Below are 19,242 nucleotides of genomic sequence, written 5' to 3' on the forward strand. Positions count from 1 at the left end.
TTCTTCTGCTTGTTAACGATCAGTTAATAACGAAGCACTCGACATATGGGCAACAAGATCAAGGAAATACGAAACTGTTCTTATGGACAGTATTTAACTTCATTCATTCCATCGACATTTAACCGTCAAGGGGGAGGAACGAATATCAGGAAATCGGTAAAGATCATCAAAAACTGATCGACTCGACTGAAGTTTTGATTAGAAATATTTACAAGACCGCAATCAGACTGCATCGACAGAATACTCCGATTCAAACACACAAGCCACAGCCGTTAGCTGTCCATTGTTTGATCTCTATCGACACTAAAGGTCAAATCGAGTAATGAACCAACATGTTAATGCTCTGAAGCGTTAAATGGGTTTTCGCGAGCGTTTGAAAGGAAGCGGCATGCGCTTTAAGAAGATACATGTACTGGCACGAAAGATACATTGACGATGGACAAATTTGTTTTACAACCAGTCGGACAGTCGACAAATGCAGCGCCAATACGTTATCATGTGTTGAATGCATCCCGCCATGCAAACACGATTTGAACCTGCTAGACCGCTATGAAAAGCGAGGCAACTCTATGCCTTGTTCGTCCATTATACGTCCGGTGTACGTTTGTGTAATATACATGAAACTAGTCGAAGTCGCTCCCTTCCCACCGATATCGCACTTTCATCGTAACGAAATGGAAAGTGATTCCTTGAACAGCAAGTGCTAGTTTTTCCTTTTTCAAAGCGCATGCTCACGATATTATTGCACTGATCCCGTTTGCTGTCATTATTCCTCTTGTTTATTTGCATTCTAGAGATATTGGAAGCTGATTGAAGATTGAGATGCCACATGAAAATATCGCGAGACTCAAGGCAGGCATATGAGGCTTTATTTCATGAGTTTTTATATCGACTTCGGGGAAAATTTATGCCACGTTAAGAGTGTCGACATTCTTCACATTGCCACTAACGTTCGTCTGCTGATTTTATCTATTGCATTTAAATGAATGTTAAGTCTGTTACTCCTTCATCTGAATTGATAAATAAACTCTGCAAGGCAAGCATTAAGTTTGTGCTGTGCAAACTATTTACAGCCGGTTTTCCAATCGCTAATTACTGTGCTAATATGATTTACTTGCATTTTCCTTTCACTTGCCCTCAACGGATCTGGTTCGAGTTGTTAGCCTATTCAACCTTTTCCTCCTAACCATGCACCACGCAGATCGTGATTTTTCAATTATACCCAACGTTCCCCTCGATTTCCCGTCCCCACAATCCCTAACCATGTTATGTGGGCTCGATTTGCCGAACAACTAAAAACACTTCTTTCCCAAAGGTGGCATATACTGCAAAAATCGCATTAGCAAGTAGCATCCACCCCGCTGGCTGGGGTTTCCCCGGCTCAGAGTTAATAATATGACGTGCATTTCATATTTCGAGTGCATCGTGCAGTCCTCAAAATCGTTCAACCACTTCACTCACGAAACACCTCTCGCAACTATTACCACCACGCGGTAATGGTCCATAGTTTCTAGAAATAAATTTCGTTTCATCTCATTGATTTGTTACGGCCACGTTAGCGTCCCATGCACGCAAACATACGACCGCGAATACGCACATTTTTGCATCAAAAACAATAGTTGCATCGCTGGCATGCAGTTTGTGTCACAACCACGTCCCAACTTCATGGTGGATCCCATCGGGCATGGTTTGCCAACTTTAACGACGACACTTTCTTTGCACAGCTGCCAGCTAAAGACTCCCCTCGTGGTTTCAAACTCCCCTGTAGCATCGTCAGCCAGCACGACAACCTTGCATACTTGCGAGAGTGCGAAGATGAACAAGAAATTAGCCGCATTCGACAGCCATTCAGTGAGCGTTTGGCGGCGCATCGACGAAGGGTCAATATTTAGCAAAAATTATGCATGCAAAATTGATAATTGTATGCTACCCAAGTTCTCGGGCTGTCCAGCGAAGCAAGTCCTTCAATCGCGGTCATTCGGCGGCTTGTGCTTTAGAGTACGAAAAGAAAATAAACCCCCCTTATCTCGCTCATCAGTGTGAACGAGAGCGCGACAGACAACCAGAAAGAGATGAAGTTCCCAAAGATCAAACAAGCGCGTTAAGCAAAGGGAAGCAATCGACTCATTTGCATGCACGCGCATCGGATTTCTCCCTGCCGCACTCGACGATGATCCTTTGTGCGTGATTTGTGACTGGCGAGTAAACATGTGTCGCTTACGGACACTCCTCGCAGGACCGAGACCCTTCGGGGCCTTCAGGTTCGATTGGCTACGCGCGTGAAGGTGACTTATGTGCGTCTTTCGGTCCATTAACCAACTACCTTCCTTGGGCGATAGCGAATCGCAAAACAATTCCCATTCAGCTGTCAAATGAAGCCTCGTGGTAGCCTTTTACCAGGCGATCTTTCTCCGCTTCAAGATGACTCAATTTGCTGCCTCCCTACTCTCTATTGCTTTGCGAGTAGCAGCGAGAGATGGGATGAGTTATCGCTGAAGTATAACAGACTTTTTCGCACCCTACGCACGAGCAGGAGTATCGCGAAAATGATTCATTCACTGCAGCATGTCGGTTAAAGAAGCGGATTTCCCCACTGATCCGCATCGAACGCGCAATTGCTTATTTTTCACTTCGCTTTAGCTCCAGTCTGGTGTTATCAGCCCAGCAAGTAGAGTATAAAAGGTCAAGTTTTCATACCGATTTCTTATTTTTCCAGCTGAAGCGATGAGCTGGTACTTATTTTAGTCACCTCACAATCTCTTACAAAATCACCCTCAAGCCGCTTCATGTTTACACAACTGGCTGAGTGTGGCAAAGTTCCCAGAATACTGACCTAAAATTCACATGAAATTCTTCATTAACTTCTCTTGACGGGATCATAAATGTGCGGATCTATTCTTTTCTAGTTAAACTTGAGTAACCTTTGATCTAAGGAATATGTACAATCAAAGCTCGGAAAATCGCTTAGTAGTGAGTTATAGATTAAAACATGAGTCATTTGTCGTTTACACTTGGATCCAATTTGCAACTATTGGAAGTATGCAACTAATTTCTTCACGGTTGAGTTTTACCGAAAACCCCGACGATGTGACTTACCTCACGGCATCTGAGGCATCTCTCGAGCTTGCCGGATCGAAAAGATCTCTTCGTTCGTCTGATTGCGAAATCCACCTCACCGTAGAACCATGCTTGGTAGTAAGTAAACTCAATTCTTCTCCTCTGGGTGACCCAAGGACAGGCTTTCGATGATGCTTATGGTGATGGTGCTTCGCGTGATGTTGCGAATGGCGAGATTTTTCCTGTCGTTCCGACCCAGTCACGGTGGATGTGGTGACCGTGTGAGCTTGAAACGATCCTGGTTCCATGACCACGTCCTGTAGATCTACCTCGTGGGGCCGATGCCTTACATAGTGCCTCTCGTGCCTGACGTGAGGCAGTCTGGCCCGGTCATTCCGCCAGGCCAGAAAGCCGTTGGATGACGCCGGCGGTGCATCCCAGGTAAGTAAATCGTCGCCACTGGCTCGTTTCGCTTCCACTCTACTACCAACATGCTCCCCGTGGCCTTTCCCCATTGCCCCCAGCCATTCGTCGCTGTCGTCATAATTAATGTCACTGTCACCGGCGTGGCTCAGAGCGGCCGCATCGACGAAGCCGACACACATTTTCACTTTCAAAAATAAATGCAGGAGCAGCATGAAACGAAATGCCGCGCTTTTCGTAATGGCCATGGATGATTTCATGATTAACCAGCTCACCACCGAACGCACGCGGGACACACACGAAGATCGCACTAGAACACTGCCACTAACACCGGCTCCGAAGGCAAACTCGTCGGTTTGACCGAAAAACGGGAGCAACTCTACTTTTTTGTACACTTTTTTTTTGTAAAGCAAATATTTCGTTATAATTCACTTCAAATTTCTATTTTCAATCTTCTCGCTCTCCCGCTCCCGGTCTCCTCGATGCTGTTGGGAATTTAAACATCGCAACCGATGGCGGCATTAAAAAACACGCGTACACTTGCACGGACGCACTTGTCACTCACGGCCGGGGCCACCTTGTCTTCGCTTCTGTCAATCATCGATCAAATGGTAAAACGATCCGCTTGTACCAGGGAAAACGCCGATAACATAAACACTAGATTGTCGGAGAACCCTCACCGGTGGAACACGTGTCCGAGATTTGTGCAGAGAACGGGCACGGTCCGGTTCAGAGAGCCCTACATCCGACCCGTTCTTAGTCAGCTACTGGTTTTGATTCATCAAATCTTTAATTGGTCTTCTTTCTTTGCAGGTTGCGCTACTTTGCTTCCGCACAGAGCCTTTACGATTTTTAAACACAGGTTTTCAGCGTTTTCAGCGAGAACGAAAAACATCTGTAAAACCAGTCTCCGGTCCCCAGGAACTAAATTTCTCCGGCAATAGAGTTGTGCATCTGATCGTTCGGCACCGCGTGAATGACATAAAACACAGCTATCCTTTGGCAAATACCCTGGCTTTTTGTGTTTGTAACTAACACAAATTTCGACCTATAAGCAATGCAACGCCCTGCAATCAACACATGTAGAACACTACAACAACCGTTTCCACTTTGTTTTATGTGTTCACTTCCTCCACGAAATCGATTTAAATAAAATAACCAAACACCAGTAACTCATCCCAGCTCTTGCAGCCTTTTGGATCGTTCCAGCATTCGCGGGCCACATATTCCAAAGGTAGCTGATTTGTGGATTTTAAATTATCTGATGTGAAAATTATGAAACTCCCGAAAAACAAACATTCAATGAATAATGCAACGCGCGCAACGCAACATTCGCCCGTTAACGATCGTGATTATTTATAAAATCGTTCGTCGCTGTGCTCAAAGTAAAGGAGACATAAAAAGGTATGACAGAAACAGAATAAAACAGAGAGAAAAAGAAAGGAACACCGTATCCTTGGCGAGGAGAGAAAAAATCGTAATTATTGTAAACAAGTAACAAAAACAGTCACGCGAATAAAATGGCAAAAAAAAGAATAAAAAATCGCCAGATTTCCTGCTTTACTGAACCACGGTGGGAAGAAATTCACTTGGCCGCAAAGAAATTGGATTTATCGAGCAGAGCAGCACTCCAACAGTACGACCAGCAACAAAGGGCTGCCCAGGGCGGATAATGTAGCGAACTCGATTGCATTCACAACGAATGGAATCACTTACTCCCGATCGACCGTAAGCGTCCGAAGACGAAAATACACCATTAAAGATAAGACACGTGAAAAATGGACCCCAACCCATACCAGGCTCGCATATTGCAGGATGAACAGGTTGGGAGAGGGATCAACACCACAACCGGCCTATTTCGAATGCAGAGCTGTTCGATCGGCGTGAGATGAAAAGGTGTGATAATTTGTTCGCATCACGCTTACTATCACACCAGCATGCAGCAGCTTTAGTTGCACTAAACTTATCGAAACGTATTTTTTCTTTAATCATTTTTGAACAATTCCAAATCACTGACACCAAACTCGCTACTCTCGGTGTTCACCGGAAGTACACAGATCTTTGCACACCTTCCGGTTTGGGATCCTTGTGCGAAATTTCGACACTCGCGATTGCCGTGCTTACGAATGTGTAAAGTGCACCTATCTGTGCCACCTTCAGCCGTACCACATGATAAATGCACCGGAACGCCAGTTAATCAACAAGAGAATAATCCTTGCGAGCTGTTCGGTCTTCACGGCAGATCGAAACGCGAATTAAACCATCGAGAATAGCGCGCACGGCGAAACCGTCATTCTCCGTTGAGGAAATCGGGAAAAGTGTTTTGGGACGAGCAGCTTCCAATGCCATGTGCACCCACCAGCAGCCGAATGAACGAGGGCTAACCCGCAAGTTACTGGTATCAATCGCCAAGGTAGTGGATGCATTTTGCAAAATTAAACATAAATTGTAGAATTGCAAATATATCGAAATGTGTTTGTGTATTTAGACGTTTGATTTTCGTACTAATTTTGTATCACTAAAAAACTAAAGAACTTTTCGAGTTTCCCTCTTCCATCTGAAGGTAAATCTTCGGGTTATACACACTGGTCGGAAAGACCACAATGGTCAAAATAACCGGTCGTCTAACATGATATAAAACATTTTATAAGCATTATTATTTTACTGTGAAATTTTTAAACCATGATGCATACATGACCTCATTTCAGTGCCAACTCGTTGATTGTACAAATGGCATAAATTTGACCATCTGAATCAACATACAACGACCAGTGTGTGGAACCGAATGCCGCTTCTCTTTCACTCTACGCTTTCCTTCTCGCTTAAAAAGCCGATGAAATTTTCTCTCGTGCCTTCTCGTAAGACAAGCTGTGAATCATAACTTTGATCCTGATGCAAATATCCTAACAATTTCTAACAGATCTAAGCACACAACACGCCGTTCAAGAGAAATTGATCGCTGCAATAAACATGTCTACCGGTGGCAGTAGTATGCTGTCAAGAAACCTAAGCCATCACATTGATTTCCAATTCAGTAATCGACTGGACATAAAAACGGCTAAAAAAGTAGCACAAGCTCGACGTATCGAAAGCAAAATGAAAAGCAACAATAAACCCGAATCAGCGACGTACAGACCACTGGTTTAATCTCCAATCCATCTCCGAATCAACCGTTCGATTGCCGATCCAACGCACAATCGTTAAAAATTCAAACATCCTGGCCCTAAACTTCATGTAAAACCGACCAAAAGCTCTCCCTTCTGTCTCGCAGTCCCACCCCATTGAGGGACTGCCCTTTTCATGCCTCAGGCTGACGTTGACATGGTGGCATAATTCAACGCCGGTGTCCGGAACGGGAAACATGAATTTGATCCACGCCGTGGTGCGGATTTAAAACGCAACACCCAAAACACACCGAGCCATCCCAATCTTCCCTGAAAATGGTTCCAATACCGGCAACTCCAAGCGTGCCAGGAACGTGTTCCACCAGCTAGATGCTTCATTAGCATGGTAGTGCTGCGGCAACGGGGGCTTCTTGATGCCTCGGGCTATGATGCGAACAAACCCCATAAACTCGGGGCATCAGGTTACGTTCTGCGCCGTTCCCTCCATCACGGAGAGCAGGCCACGGATCGCATCTTCACAGCGTGCCGGTTCATGACCCATAACATCACCCGGGCCGGAGCACGCACGAACGCACCAACCAAAGTGGATGGGTATTTTGTGCGCCTCCATTTGTGGGCCGACACGTAGGAAATTTTCGTTTATCCTCGAGCATAAACCGAGCGGGCACGTGAGCCTTCGACCCTGGCGGTAGAGTGGGTTGATGAAATCGGCCCCGATGCATATGGCCTGAAGGCTTTAGCGGCACAGCATGCCCAAGGGAAGCAAACGAATGACCTTCACCGTCAACCAGCTTCAGAGTCTGGTGTCAGACGATGGGACAGCTTTCGCCGGGGTACTTTCTGTATTTATTTTCATTTATTGGTTTGTTTTGCTGAACGACTCCCTCCATCGACAGAACCGTCGTTCGTTACAGATTCATCCATAACGACATTCATGATTAACGATCAATTCGCAAGCTAGCGCTCCGCAACAGGCGACGTGTCATGTGATGGATATCGTCGTTCACCTTGAACAGCACGCCGTTTACATTGATTGGACACCGGCACCATCAATCTCTACGATTGAGTGTTCTAACATAAATTTGGATACAAGAAATGGCAATGTTGTGTCCCATGACGACCGAGCGAGCGAATAGAACGAAATTTACTTATAAAAAAATGTACACAGCGTCTTTCCAATCGAGTTAAGTTAACTAACGGCACAAGTTCACCACGTGGTCATATCAATATTTAAAGCATAATGGCCGGCTATTTTTGGTAAGCTTTCAGAGTTCAACAAGGCTAACAGAGGTCCAGATCATGCAACGGTCTGCAGATCAAGTCCAGGGTCATAAAATTTCACGAGCATATACACATATGCCCCATATCCACACCCTCTCGGGTGCCATCGGTCACGAGGGTCAGTTTCTATTGTCGAACGTGGCCATCTAAGGCGGACACCGGAACACACGTGGTCGCGTGTGATTCACGTTTCTTTACGATGACTGTACCCATCGGGCATGCTTTCACACCAAATTCGCCTGCAGTCACCGGTGTGTTATAAACCGATGGACAAGGATTATTTGGGAGGAATAGGAAGCTCTCACAACATCAGTGCGCTTCAGAAGTGCCGTTTCGTTCCGCGTTCATTGTCAATGAGACTCTGGCGGGTCTGAAACAACAGAGCCTGAATAACCTTATCCTGCTGCACAGCATTCTTTTGGCGTCGTTCGGTCAATCCTAACATTCCTCGAGCCTAACTTTGCACACTATAATCAATTCAACCTCTGAACATATCAAAATCATTACAGAGCTGGACCATTTCCATATTTCATTAAAAAATATATACTTCGATCCAAACGTCAACCTGTCTTTAAAAAATGGCGTTGTTCATTCTAAACAGAATATTCATGGCTCATCATTCCCGGATGCATTTGTACTGCATACTATGCACCTCTATCAGAGGGGATTTTTTTTCAACAAAAAGTGTTCAATGGACTAAACTAAAAAGAAAACAACCTAACACGGATGTCATAAAGTTGCCAGCGTGTCGCAGCCTAACGAAAAACTATGCATGACGGACCAGGGACATGTGTAGGGCTTGAAACTCCAAGTCAGAGGCATTGCAACAACCACAATTCGTGACGAGAATAAATTCTCCAGTGACAACAAAAATCGTCATCAAGGGCGAACAAAAAATGGTTTGCTCTCCATGCATGCATTTGTACTATTGCTGCAATTTAAATAGAACAAAACATAAACGCACATAACGAAAGCGACTGGGGATTTCTCAAAAACTGCAGGCGAATTGAACAAAAATATTCTCTGGTGGTCTTCTGCTCTTCCTTCTTCCGATTTTTTTGCAAACAATCCTTTTTTGGTCCTAAAAATGGAACATTTAAACTACCCCTCACGCTTGTACGTGCAGTAACCATAGCGACTAGCAGCAGGAAAAGTAAAACGAAAACATAATATCGAATGCACGAAATTTATGACCTCTCTCTTAATCCCGATCACCATAGTAACGAAACGATGCTCTGGCTTACTGCTGTCCTTAAACGTTTTATGATGGGCTTCTCGTTTCTGTTCTTTCCAGGGCAGTAACGTTGCAGAACCATAAAAACCTTGCTACTCGCCGCACTTAAGCTTTTATGCCCAGAATGCACGCTAGAGATGACCGTTCGTTAAGTCCATGACGAATCTGCGCATTCTCCGTTTGTCGGTTTGATGTTTGTACGGCGAAACGTAAAGCGTTCATGAGGAGTGTTAATGTAAAATGGGCTGGCAAAAAAAAATATATATATATGGCAAAAAAAATATATATATATTCCTTTCTATATAGAAAAAGCTAAAGTATTCAACGAACTCTATACCAAACTACTCATGCTTCTGTATTCTCGACAAACAGTCTTTGCCGTTCAAAAAAAATCCTGTAAGATGGACTATCATTCCGGTTCTCTTAGCCGTTCTGAAGAACAATGGCAACCTACAAATTGGATGAAAAACTCATCATTTTTACGGATTTCTTTTTGATGGCTCCCTGCGCCTTCAGAAGTTTGATGCAAGAAGGTAAATAAACAGATCTCAGACATCCTAATAAATATTTTCTTTGGCTAGAAGAGGCAGGAATCGATGAATACCATTTAAGGAAAATGACTCGCAGGTCAAGCGATTTGATGCAGGAATTATGATCGATCCATTAGCTAGTCGTTTACGATCCGCATGCATAAGTCTGGAACACCCTCTTTCTAGATGCTCGTGAGCAAGAGCTAGTTTATGTTGAACCTATTATTACGCTCGTCTAAAACGAATGGGCAGCATACGGATCTATCAATCAGTGAATTCTACCATTCAATAAGATGTGATGTTGGCCAGTAATCATCTAATATGTTCTTGTATCGCTCGAAGCGCACACTTTGTAGTATTGATTCTACGAAGTAAGAAGATACCCCGTACAACTGCATTATTCGCATTCCATGACAAGGGGCTGTAAAGGCAAGCCGTACGAAATCACGTTAACATATGGAAACATCTTGCTCCCGTCAATTGAGAAAAACCGCGCTTAATATGGCTGAGAAAGTTCAAACCATGAAACATATGATACTTTCATTTTTAGGCCTGTCCAATCCAGATCGTTATAACGTCTTCACTGTTGAATAAACACCTAAATTTATATATATATATATATATATATATATATATATATATATATATATATATATATATATATATATATATATATATATATATATATATATATATATATATATATATATATATATATATATATATAAGATAACTTATTAACTCTAAAGCAATAAAGTTATAAAAGCTTTTGTAATTGTACAAATTTGATATGAAACATTCATTTCAAAAAGTGCTATAATTTAATAAGTGCAGATAATTCGCTTTGCTTTCATCGTTTTTCAATGCATTTTCACTTCTTTTTCTAGTTTGTTGAGATACCAGAATACATTTCCCCAATGCGAGATGGAGAGCAAACATAATCTAACATTAGGAACGAGCATAGACCAAACGAAAGAGGAAGAACTAATAATAATAACACATTTTGTAAAATTATTACCATTTCAGGCCGTCTCATTCACGGCCCTCCCGCTGTCATTCGAGACGAAAGGAATGAAACGTAATTACGCAACGTATCCAGCGGCATCGAATCACGCCGACAAGTGGGTTTATTAAACCAAGGCTCGCTTTTGGGGCAAGACACGGAGTGTGACTAAGAGAGTAGCTGACGAATACCAAGAAAGCGTACAAGAAAATTCTCCATAAATAACAAGAACAAGCACAATGAATTTGAAAATGCGTCCCAATTTGCTCCCGTTTCCGCAATTTAGTCCCACATGTCAAGATGCACTTCAATTTGGGTTTCTTCAGCAACAGTTCTCGCCTTTCCCGTTCCGACTTGCATCGAAAATCGTTGGCAAAGGAAAGCCAGTAGACCAACAAAGCCGCACCCGCTACGACACGATGATGAGTTATTTGGAAGTAATTAAAAGATTGAATTATTTGACAGCTTTATGAATTCCGGCACAGTTGTTGCACACTGGCCACTAATCACTGCTTCCACATCTCAGCCAATTTGGATCCACTACTATAAGTAACGAATGTCATGAGCCAGATTTAGGTTTGGTTCGAATCGAGTTCAGCAATTTCTCCACAGAGACAATGCGATGAACTTTTCAAATGTGTAAAACAAGACAAAATGCCTTTAAAGGTTAAGCTAAATTACCATATATTTTCATCATTGACCATGAATTGCATCATTTTATTTCGAAATTTTAAAGCACGCGCTTGGCAACAGCAGGGTTCAGCTGAAATTACTGGAGCGTTTATTTTCACAGAAATTTTGCTTCTAAATGACTAAGCTCAGCATATGCCTTCCACAATATACAATCGAGTCATGAGTGTTGTCCGAATCCAACCGGTCTGGGGCAGGAGCAATTACTCGGTTCGAGGCAATATATTTCAATTCACATGTACGCACGTGTTGCTTGCGATTGTTTGCATTGGCCGTTTATCACGAATGCTGTTTTAAGTATTCCTCGTACAAACGCAACAGATCAGGACTTGTGCGTGGTTTCACGATTTCCAAAGCGTGTTCAAAGTGGGACCAATCGACTGCTTGTGCATCGAAAGACGTTTCTAAGCTACGCAGAGCTGCCTCCTGGCAGATGGCTTCAATTTCCGACCCAGAACACCCTGCAGTGCGTCGCACCAGCTCCGTCACATTTACAGCCGGTGTTATAGGAATACGCTTAAGTTTTATCTGAAAGATTTCTTCTCTGGCTTCGTCATCGGGTAAACGAACATACACGATGCGATCTAACCGTCCCGGGCGCATTAGAGCTCGATCGATTAGATCCGGACGATTGGTAGCTGCAACAATGCGCACGTCTTTCAGAACGCTGACACCATCCATTTCGGTGAGTAGTTGCGCCAGCACACGCTCTCTCACCGAACTACCTGAATCAGCAGATCTTTCGCCTCCGATGGCATCAATTTCGTCGAAAAATATGATCGATGGTGCAACTTGTCTCGCTCTGCGAAAAAGATCCCGAACCGCTCGCTCCGATTCACCAACCCACATAGAAAACAGCTCTGATCCTTTAATGGAAAGAAAATTCAAGCGGCTTTCCGTAGCGATTGCCTTAGCTATCATCGTTTTAGAGCAGCCGGGAGGGCCAAACATTAGCAATCCGCGTGGTGGCTTTATACCGAGCCTTTCGAATAATTCCGGGTGGTGAATGGGCCAATCGATGATTTGCCGTAGTTTCAGCTTCAAATCGTCCTGTCCTCCAATGTCACTCCAACGGACATTCGGACATTCAATCATGATTTCTCGCATTGCACTCGCCTTCACGTGTTGCAGAGAAGCCATTAACGATGCTCCATCTATAGTCTTTGACAATGACGCAGATTTGGATACCAAATTCTCTAGGTCCGCTCCAACGTAACCGTGGGTAATACGCGCTACAGTCCGAATCTCATCCATTGCAAGTTTTTTGTCGTATCGAGAAAGTATTTTGCTCAGAATAGCTTCCCGAGCGATCGCATCCGGCACCGGTAATTCAAATTCATAGTCCATTCGACCTCCTCGACGCAAAAGATAATTTACGTTGTCTGCGTTGTCTGTGGTGCCTATGACAATAGTACGATTACCCCGTGCTGTATTATGCAGGCTGTCTAGTAGATTAAGGAAGTGTTGTGAAATGCGCTTAACAATATCTGTCGATGAATTTTTGGGACAAAGATTATGCAGTTCCTCTACGATTACCATTGCGGGTTTCGGGTGCACTTCGAACACCTCAGCAAACTGGCGAGATACATTCGCCTCAGATTCTCCGTAAAATTTACTAAATACTTCCGAACAATTGAGCCGTACGACGTGGCAACGATAATTAGAAGCTAGTGCATTTACTACTAGCGTTTTACCTACGCCCGATACGCCAGTAAGCAGAACCCCGCGACTTATAGGACCTTGACGGGTTGATTCGTCGATCGTTTTTTTGATTTCGACACCAAAAGCCGCATCGATTAGCTTTTTCAGTTCCGCTAATAATTCATCAAGTCCTCCAATATTTTTTAAACTGTACATCCGTTGCTGATGGCCATGCTGAGTTTCTGTAGACTCGTCCACTAGAGCGAATTTTGTAGATTGTAAAATGACAAACAGTCGCTCGCCCAAGTGCATGTTATTTAACTGTGTAACAACATCTTTTGTCATTGTTTTAGTATCGGTAATACGAAATCGGAAACGTTTGTTGCAAACGGTAATAGAAATTGGATTGCTAGTTGAAACAACGCTTCCTTGCAGCTGGTTCTTTAAACAAATAAGTAAAAACTTTCCATTTTTCTGGAACAATTTTGCTTGTTCGGGATTCTCTAATCGCAACCATATTTCTTCAGCATCTTCCACCTTAGAATTTAGAGCAACAACTCGGGCTTTTAACTCACCATTAGATGGCTGCGAGTACTCGAACTCATCTGGAAGCATAAACAATTCATTATATTTGGTACGATAAATCAACGTCCTTTAGTCTTACCCAGCCCTTCGATAGCGACTTTTGATCCAATCCTATCATCCACCGGCCATAATGTGCGGACAATCGATCCTACATTATTCTCACCCGACGACAGCGATATGGAAACAAAATCCCCCAATATCAACCCGAGTTTTCGTGTTACACTAATAGGCAGTAATACTAGGTTATATCTTTGATTGTCGGTACACAAATTAACTTCCTCGAACTGTTTTAGCTCGCAAATTTCAACCTTGCGGCTATGAAACGTTCCACTGCCATCGACGTAAGCGCCCAACGAATTTAGATTTAAACAGTTTTCCGTTTGATGTTTTAATAAGTCACACGTGGGCAAATACGTTTGGCACTTTTCACAATTCCACCAGAGTGGTCTTTCTTTTTTACTCGCCGATTTTGGAGGCATCGTTTACAACCCGTCCGGTATTGCGCGAACTACACGTGTTACTAACAAATGGTAAACAAACATATTACTGGGAAGTGATCATTTTTGACATTAGTTGATGCTCAATTTGACAGCTTGGAAACAAACAATTTCAGATGGATTTTCAGGATTAAACCGTCATTCAATAGTTGCTGCTCGAAGTAGACGGTTGAATCCAGCGTGTTTCACTGTAAGGCATATGAATCTAGATAGTCTAGCCTATAAAGAAGGGGTAACCCTTTGAATATATTAGAAGTGACTCTTTGGAAAATTCAAATATAGAAGACTACGTCCCATTTCGCAAAGAAGAAGAAGGATTAAACCGTAGTTTCATTTATTACTCGCCTATTCATACCAACTGTATTTTATTGAGAAAAAGAATGTGTGAAATTGACATATGGCAACCGGGTACTTTTGTAAATACCTGATAGAAAAAATTATCTGTGCCGCTTCTTAGGAACCTTTGCTGTTACATTATCTGGTTTGGTTTCGCATTCACACCAGGGCGTTTTGTGTTTGTCGCAAATCAAATCAACATTCAGTACAGTCACTGCAACTCCATCGATAGTCAACTCTCGACGATTGTGAATAGAATATTTGATCGTGCTCAGACCCGTTTCTCGATCACGTTTCCGTGTGATTTCACGCTGATTGAAGCATTTTGTTGTATCCCTTCGTCTGTGCACTCGATCGTGCACATGCAGGAATGTATTTTTTGTTCCGGTCGTAATGTTGGTTGGTCGAGACACTTCAAGACCAGCTTCTTTAATTCGCACGTAGAACTCGTCGTCCTCCAATCCCCATCCCCAGTAGCGGTTCGACATTCCGTTCAGCTGTTCGAAATGCTCCATCTTTAGCAGTAAAATTCCACCGATAAATGCTGCATAATGATACTTTGGATGATACTCTGGTCCCGAAATGTGGAGCGGACCATGCTCGGGAAACTTATAACGCAAATTGTCGTTCAATGGCAACAAATCTACGTCATGCATTGCGAAATAATCATAGTTTTCCCGAACTTGCAGATAGCCTACGTTAATCAGAGAAGCTCGATTAAATCGATACCGATCGTTCTGGTTCACCACAAAAATGTGAAATGGAACATCCTGCTTTTCAAGAAAGGCCGCTATGTGTGGAGCAAATTGCAACAGCTCATCAAATCTGTCCCGAAATGGTACAACTATTGCTAGTCTTTTTCGTTCCATTTCCTCGGAAAGGAAACTTTTATGGAATCTCTCGTGCTGTACATCCCGGTCATGATTCTCTTCACAGTTGCAGCTATCTGAGAAGGGATATAGAATAATGAAATGGAAATAAATGATGTTTATTTCTCGATTACTATGTCAATACTATTACCCAACGAAGCTGGAAGACCCCCGATAAACAGCGCGATAAAGAATGATGTGAAAAGACAAATTCCGACGCAGCGCATCAACACGGAACGCATGTGGCTCACCATCGCTTCACATTTTACGCACGCTGTTCACTTGAACCTTCACTTTCTTACCGACAACGTTTTATCCTAACAACCCAACCAGCGACGTTGAACGCATTTTTGCGTTGAGCTATAATTAGACTCAAATTATTTCATTTGTGCTAAACACTGCAGTGCATGCAGCGATCCATTACTCGACATAGGTATTATGTTGACATCGTATTTGTTGTTATCTGACACAAGAGAGCTGTCATAAAAGATATGTTCCAATGGATTATACGGGCCCGGACTATCGGAAGAATCGTACCAAAACAACGTACTGCCAGGAAAGTCGAAAAGACATACCGTGTCACAACACATCGCGCACCAATCATTTTTCACCACGACCACAGTTGTTCAACACCAGACAGATTGAGAAACAGGATTTACATTTTTTAAGAATATTGCTCGAAATTTGTATGCTCGTGTTAAACAGCAAAATAGCAAGAAAAATGCTGTTTTTGCATTTTCTTGCATTCATTTTTATCCTACAAGAAATCGGAACCCATGATTTGAAGGGCTTCGACGATTCGGTGTTGTTTAATCTCGTGTGGCACGGAAAGAATGATCTGATAGTGAGTAGTTAGTAAATAATCGGCACGGCACACATTCTAAAAAAGTTCTTGTTCTCCATGCTATAGCCAGGTCCACCGAATTCGGAGAGAATATTCGTAACATCCGCAAACAAAGAAAAATATATGTGTGTTATCCCATCTATAACAGCCAAGGAGACAACCGGAGAAGTGGAATATAATGGTCCCAGCCCGCTGGAACTACTAGAGCCGTTGTTTACATCGACCGCTTGCTCTTATCGTATAGAAAGCTATTGGTCTTACGAAGTGTGCCATGGTAATTACATCAAACAGTATCACGAAGAACGGCATGAAAAAACGAGCAAACTGCAGGAGTACTTCTTGGGCCGATGGGATAAGCAAAAGACGGAGGCACTGAAGACGAAATATGCACTAGCCGATGCCGATAAGGAACAGTTGAAGTACAAAAAAATTGAAGGTTTCAATTTGCCGTACCTCGAACTTGAAATGGACTCTGGGACGATCTGTGATTTAAACGGAGAGCCTCGCCTAACAAAGGTTCTCTACGTATGCTATAGATTTGGCAAAAACGAGGTTTATTCGTTAAAGGAAACGTCCACGTGTAACTATGAAGTGATCATTCTAACTGCGGCACTGTGCACGCATCCGAAGTACAAACCGCAAGACACGGAAGAAAATAAAATTAACTGCAGCCCGGTCGGTGAATCCCCTCGTAAACCGAAAGCTTTGCTCCAACTAGAGGTGGACAAGTTGCGACAAAAATATCAGCAGCTTTCGGTATGTTAACATTTTAAAGATCCAATGTGATTATAATTGTTTTCCCTTCTAGCTCCCGTTGCTTTGCATCGGTGGAATCCCTTTCTTTTAATGCTTTATACGCTTATCTTACGTTTATCTTTTGTTTATCTTTTTACATTTCTTCATTTCGTCCTATTTTCTTAGGTCACTATTAGCGATGTATTAGGATTTGAAATGGCTGAAATGAGCGAGGTTGGTTATGGTTTTGTACGTAATGTAGAACTGTAAATTATGTAAATAACGACAGCATACGCAATTTTCGCACACAATTTTCGATTGCGAAGAGCGTTTTCATTTCATTTCACCCCAAAATGTAAAATGTAGCTTAACATGGTGCTTTTTCATTACAGGATGGCTCCATTCGCGGTGATCCTATCCGAAAGGATACATCGTTTCCTTTCGATTGGAAAGCAATGGAGATCGATGCTGGAGAAAACGAGGGTGAAACACCAGTGTCTTCCATGACTAAGCGACCGAAGAAATCAAAAGAGAAAATCTCGTTGCTGGAATTTTTAGATGGAGCATTCTGCTTACCGGGGGTGTGTAAAAACAAATTCGATTATTTTGCCGAATTGTTTAATCAAAACTAATTAATTGCCATTTCCAGGGCTCCGGCTGGTGGAAATTTGAACTTTGCTTCGGCAAGCATGTGCGACAATACCATAAAGATACGTCGATCTATCTGGGATATTTCAACGTTGAAAAGCATCGTGAATGGTTGGTGAAAAATCCTTCAGCACGGTATAAGCGTAAACTAGAAAACCAAATTAGCCACTTCTACAGTGGTGGAGACATTTGCGATAAAACTAATCAACCCCGTCAAGTGGAAGTGAAAATGAAATGTACTGAGCGCTCGGGAAGCCCTGATTTAATCGCGCTTTACCTTTTAGAACCGAGACCCTGCGAGTATGTGCTAAATGTTGAATCTTCTCAAATTTGTGATATTCTACCGTTGGCAACGGACGATATGCTGCTACCAGAAAACCTCCAGCAGCTTGAAGAAGAAACACAACATGTTTTGGACAGTACAAGTGATGTAAATAATTAAATAAAATGATAAACTTACTGTGCACTTAAATAGTAAAGTCAGTTGCTGAATTCTACAACGGGTGCCTTTGTTTCTGTGCTGATTTTTACGGATAATTGGGCAAACAGTTGTTCCCAGGTCCATACTTCATCTGGTTCTTCGATATCCTCCTCGTTTTCCAAACACTCGGTCAAAATAGAAATGTCTATTTCATCTAAAGTGCTCAGTGCAGCGTCTTTTCCTTTGGGGGAAATATCTGATGAGAGATTTTTCAACGTGTCTATTCTACAATACAAATCAAAGAAATACAGTTGTTATTGCAGCACGAAGAAAATGATTGTATGTTCATATCAGTGTATCCAATGGACCACTTACGAAGGTATATTTGTGTTATCAATATAGAGTAAACTCTCGTGTAAATCATCTGCATCAGGAAGTACAGGAATGTCATCGATCGGATTATAGTCGATGGTAGTACTATTGTCGTCCATCGATATAATGTTAGTATCGTTGAACCGTTCCCTAGAAAGCAAAAATGAAATGTGTCGAATTTTAACTGTATTGCTTTAGATGCGTCACTGGCAACCTACATTTCAAGAATGTTTGAAAACTTTCTAGTCTGCCTGAATAGGGGAGAAAATGATGCGCATTAGATCTATATTGGTTATAGTGTCTGTGTTTGATCAATAATCTACACTTAATGCCTACATACTTTCCGGAGCCGCTGGTCGTTAGCGTTGACAATGACCGAGCAATCGACGAGTCCTCCATCCAGCTGTCGGTTTTTACCTTCGTGGGAGTTCCCACAGAAGTGGTCGGGGATGCTTTATCCTGCATGTTACAGGTGCGTGTTTGTGTGCCCGTTCCTTTGAATGGCTCACTGAGCTCATTAATTACTCTCACGGACGGCAAAAAGCTGCGTTCAAAAGGGCCTAATTCAATATTTATATGACGATGCGGTGTGAAGATACTTATTGTTTTGTTTACGTTGCTAAGCAGGTTGCTATGTCGCACGATGATCTGTTATACGTTCATGCGGGTTGTCATATGTGAAGCATAGATATTCATAACAAATTCGTATAACAAAGAAAGATTTCAAAACATCAGGATAATTGCTTTCCGTACAGCAATTCACAATATTATATGTCTGGTATGATATATCAGATAATTGTGTGGAATTATTCATTTGCCAACAATTTTTAGCCGTCGGTGATTTGCCCATGTTATCAGAATGCCACCCAACCCATCACTACAGTTACCATCAGACCTCGACCACGTGGTCCGAAGAGGCGTGGTAAGTTCAAATGGAGAAATGATTCTTAA

The 19,242-nt window shown here is 42.6% G+C and overlaps 5 protein-coding genes across 5 annotated transcripts in view; 1 reads left to right on the forward strand and 4 right to left on the reverse strand.

Annotated features, from left to right (window-relative positions):
• LOC128727687 (uncharacterized) overlaps positions 1-3,876 on the reverse strand; it is a 35,038-nt gene extending 31,162 nt beyond the window's left edge. The window contains exon 1 of the mRNA XM_053821626.1: positions 3,097-3,876. Within this exon, the coding sequence (XP_053677601.1) occupies positions 3,097-3,740 (644 nt within the window). The 5' untranslated portion in view covers positions 3,741-3,876. The remainder of the gene's footprint in view (positions 1-3,096) is intronic.
• Positions 3,877-11,541: 7,665 nt separating this feature from the next.
• LOC128726525 (ribosome biogenesis protein SPATA5) lies at positions 11,542-14,048 on the reverse strand. Its single transcript, XM_053820339.1, has 2 exons — positions 13,649-14,048; positions 11,542-13,589 (listed from the first exon to the last, which is right to left on the reverse strand). The coding sequence occupies exons 1-2, from the start codon at positions 14,046-14,048 to the stop codon at positions 11,623-11,625; spliced, it is 2,367 nt and encodes a 788-aa protein (XP_053676314.1). The 3' UTR covers positions 11,542-11,622.
• A 455-nt stretch (positions 14,049-14,503) lies between these two features.
• On the reverse strand, positions 14,504-15,560 carry LOC128723304 (beta-1,4-galactosyltransferase 7). Its single transcript, XM_053817029.1, has 2 exons — positions 15,423-15,560; positions 14,504-15,348 (listed from the first exon to the last, which is right to left on the reverse strand). The coding sequence occupies exons 1-2, from the start codon at positions 15,523-15,525 to the stop codon at positions 14,504-14,506; spliced, it is 948 nt and encodes a 315-aa protein (XP_053673004.1). The 5' UTR covers positions 15,526-15,560.
• Positions 15,561-15,992: 432 nt separating this feature from the next.
• Positions 15,993-17,940, forward strand: LOC128727692 (endoplasmic reticulum lectin 1). Its single transcript, XM_053821631.1, has 5 exons — positions 15,993-16,115; positions 16,182-16,871; positions 17,037-17,084; positions 17,243-17,431; positions 17,500-17,940. Exons 1-5 carry the CDS (start codon positions 15,993-15,995, stop codon positions 17,938-17,940), a joined length of 1,491 nt encoding a protein of 496 aa, XP_053677606.1.
• Positions 17,941-17,978: 38 nt separating this feature from the next.
• Positions 17,979-18,756, reverse strand: LOC128723092 (intraflagellar transport protein 43 homolog). Its single transcript, XM_053816803.1, has 4 exons — positions 18,632-18,756; positions 18,510-18,542; positions 18,295-18,441; positions 17,979-18,204 (listed from the first exon to the last, which is right to left on the reverse strand). Exons 1-4 carry the CDS (start codon positions 18,754-18,756, stop codon positions 17,979-17,981), a joined length of 531 nt encoding a protein of 176 aa, XP_053672778.1.
• Positions 18,757-19,242: the final 486 nt, after the last annotated feature.

Source organism: Anopheles nili, chromosome 3, assembly GCF_943737925.1.
Source record: "Anopheles nili chromosome 3, idAnoNiliSN_F5_01, whole genome shotgun sequence".
NCBI classification, from domain to species: domain Eukaryota; kingdom Metazoa; phylum Arthropoda; class Insecta; order Diptera; family Culicidae; genus Anopheles; species Anopheles nili.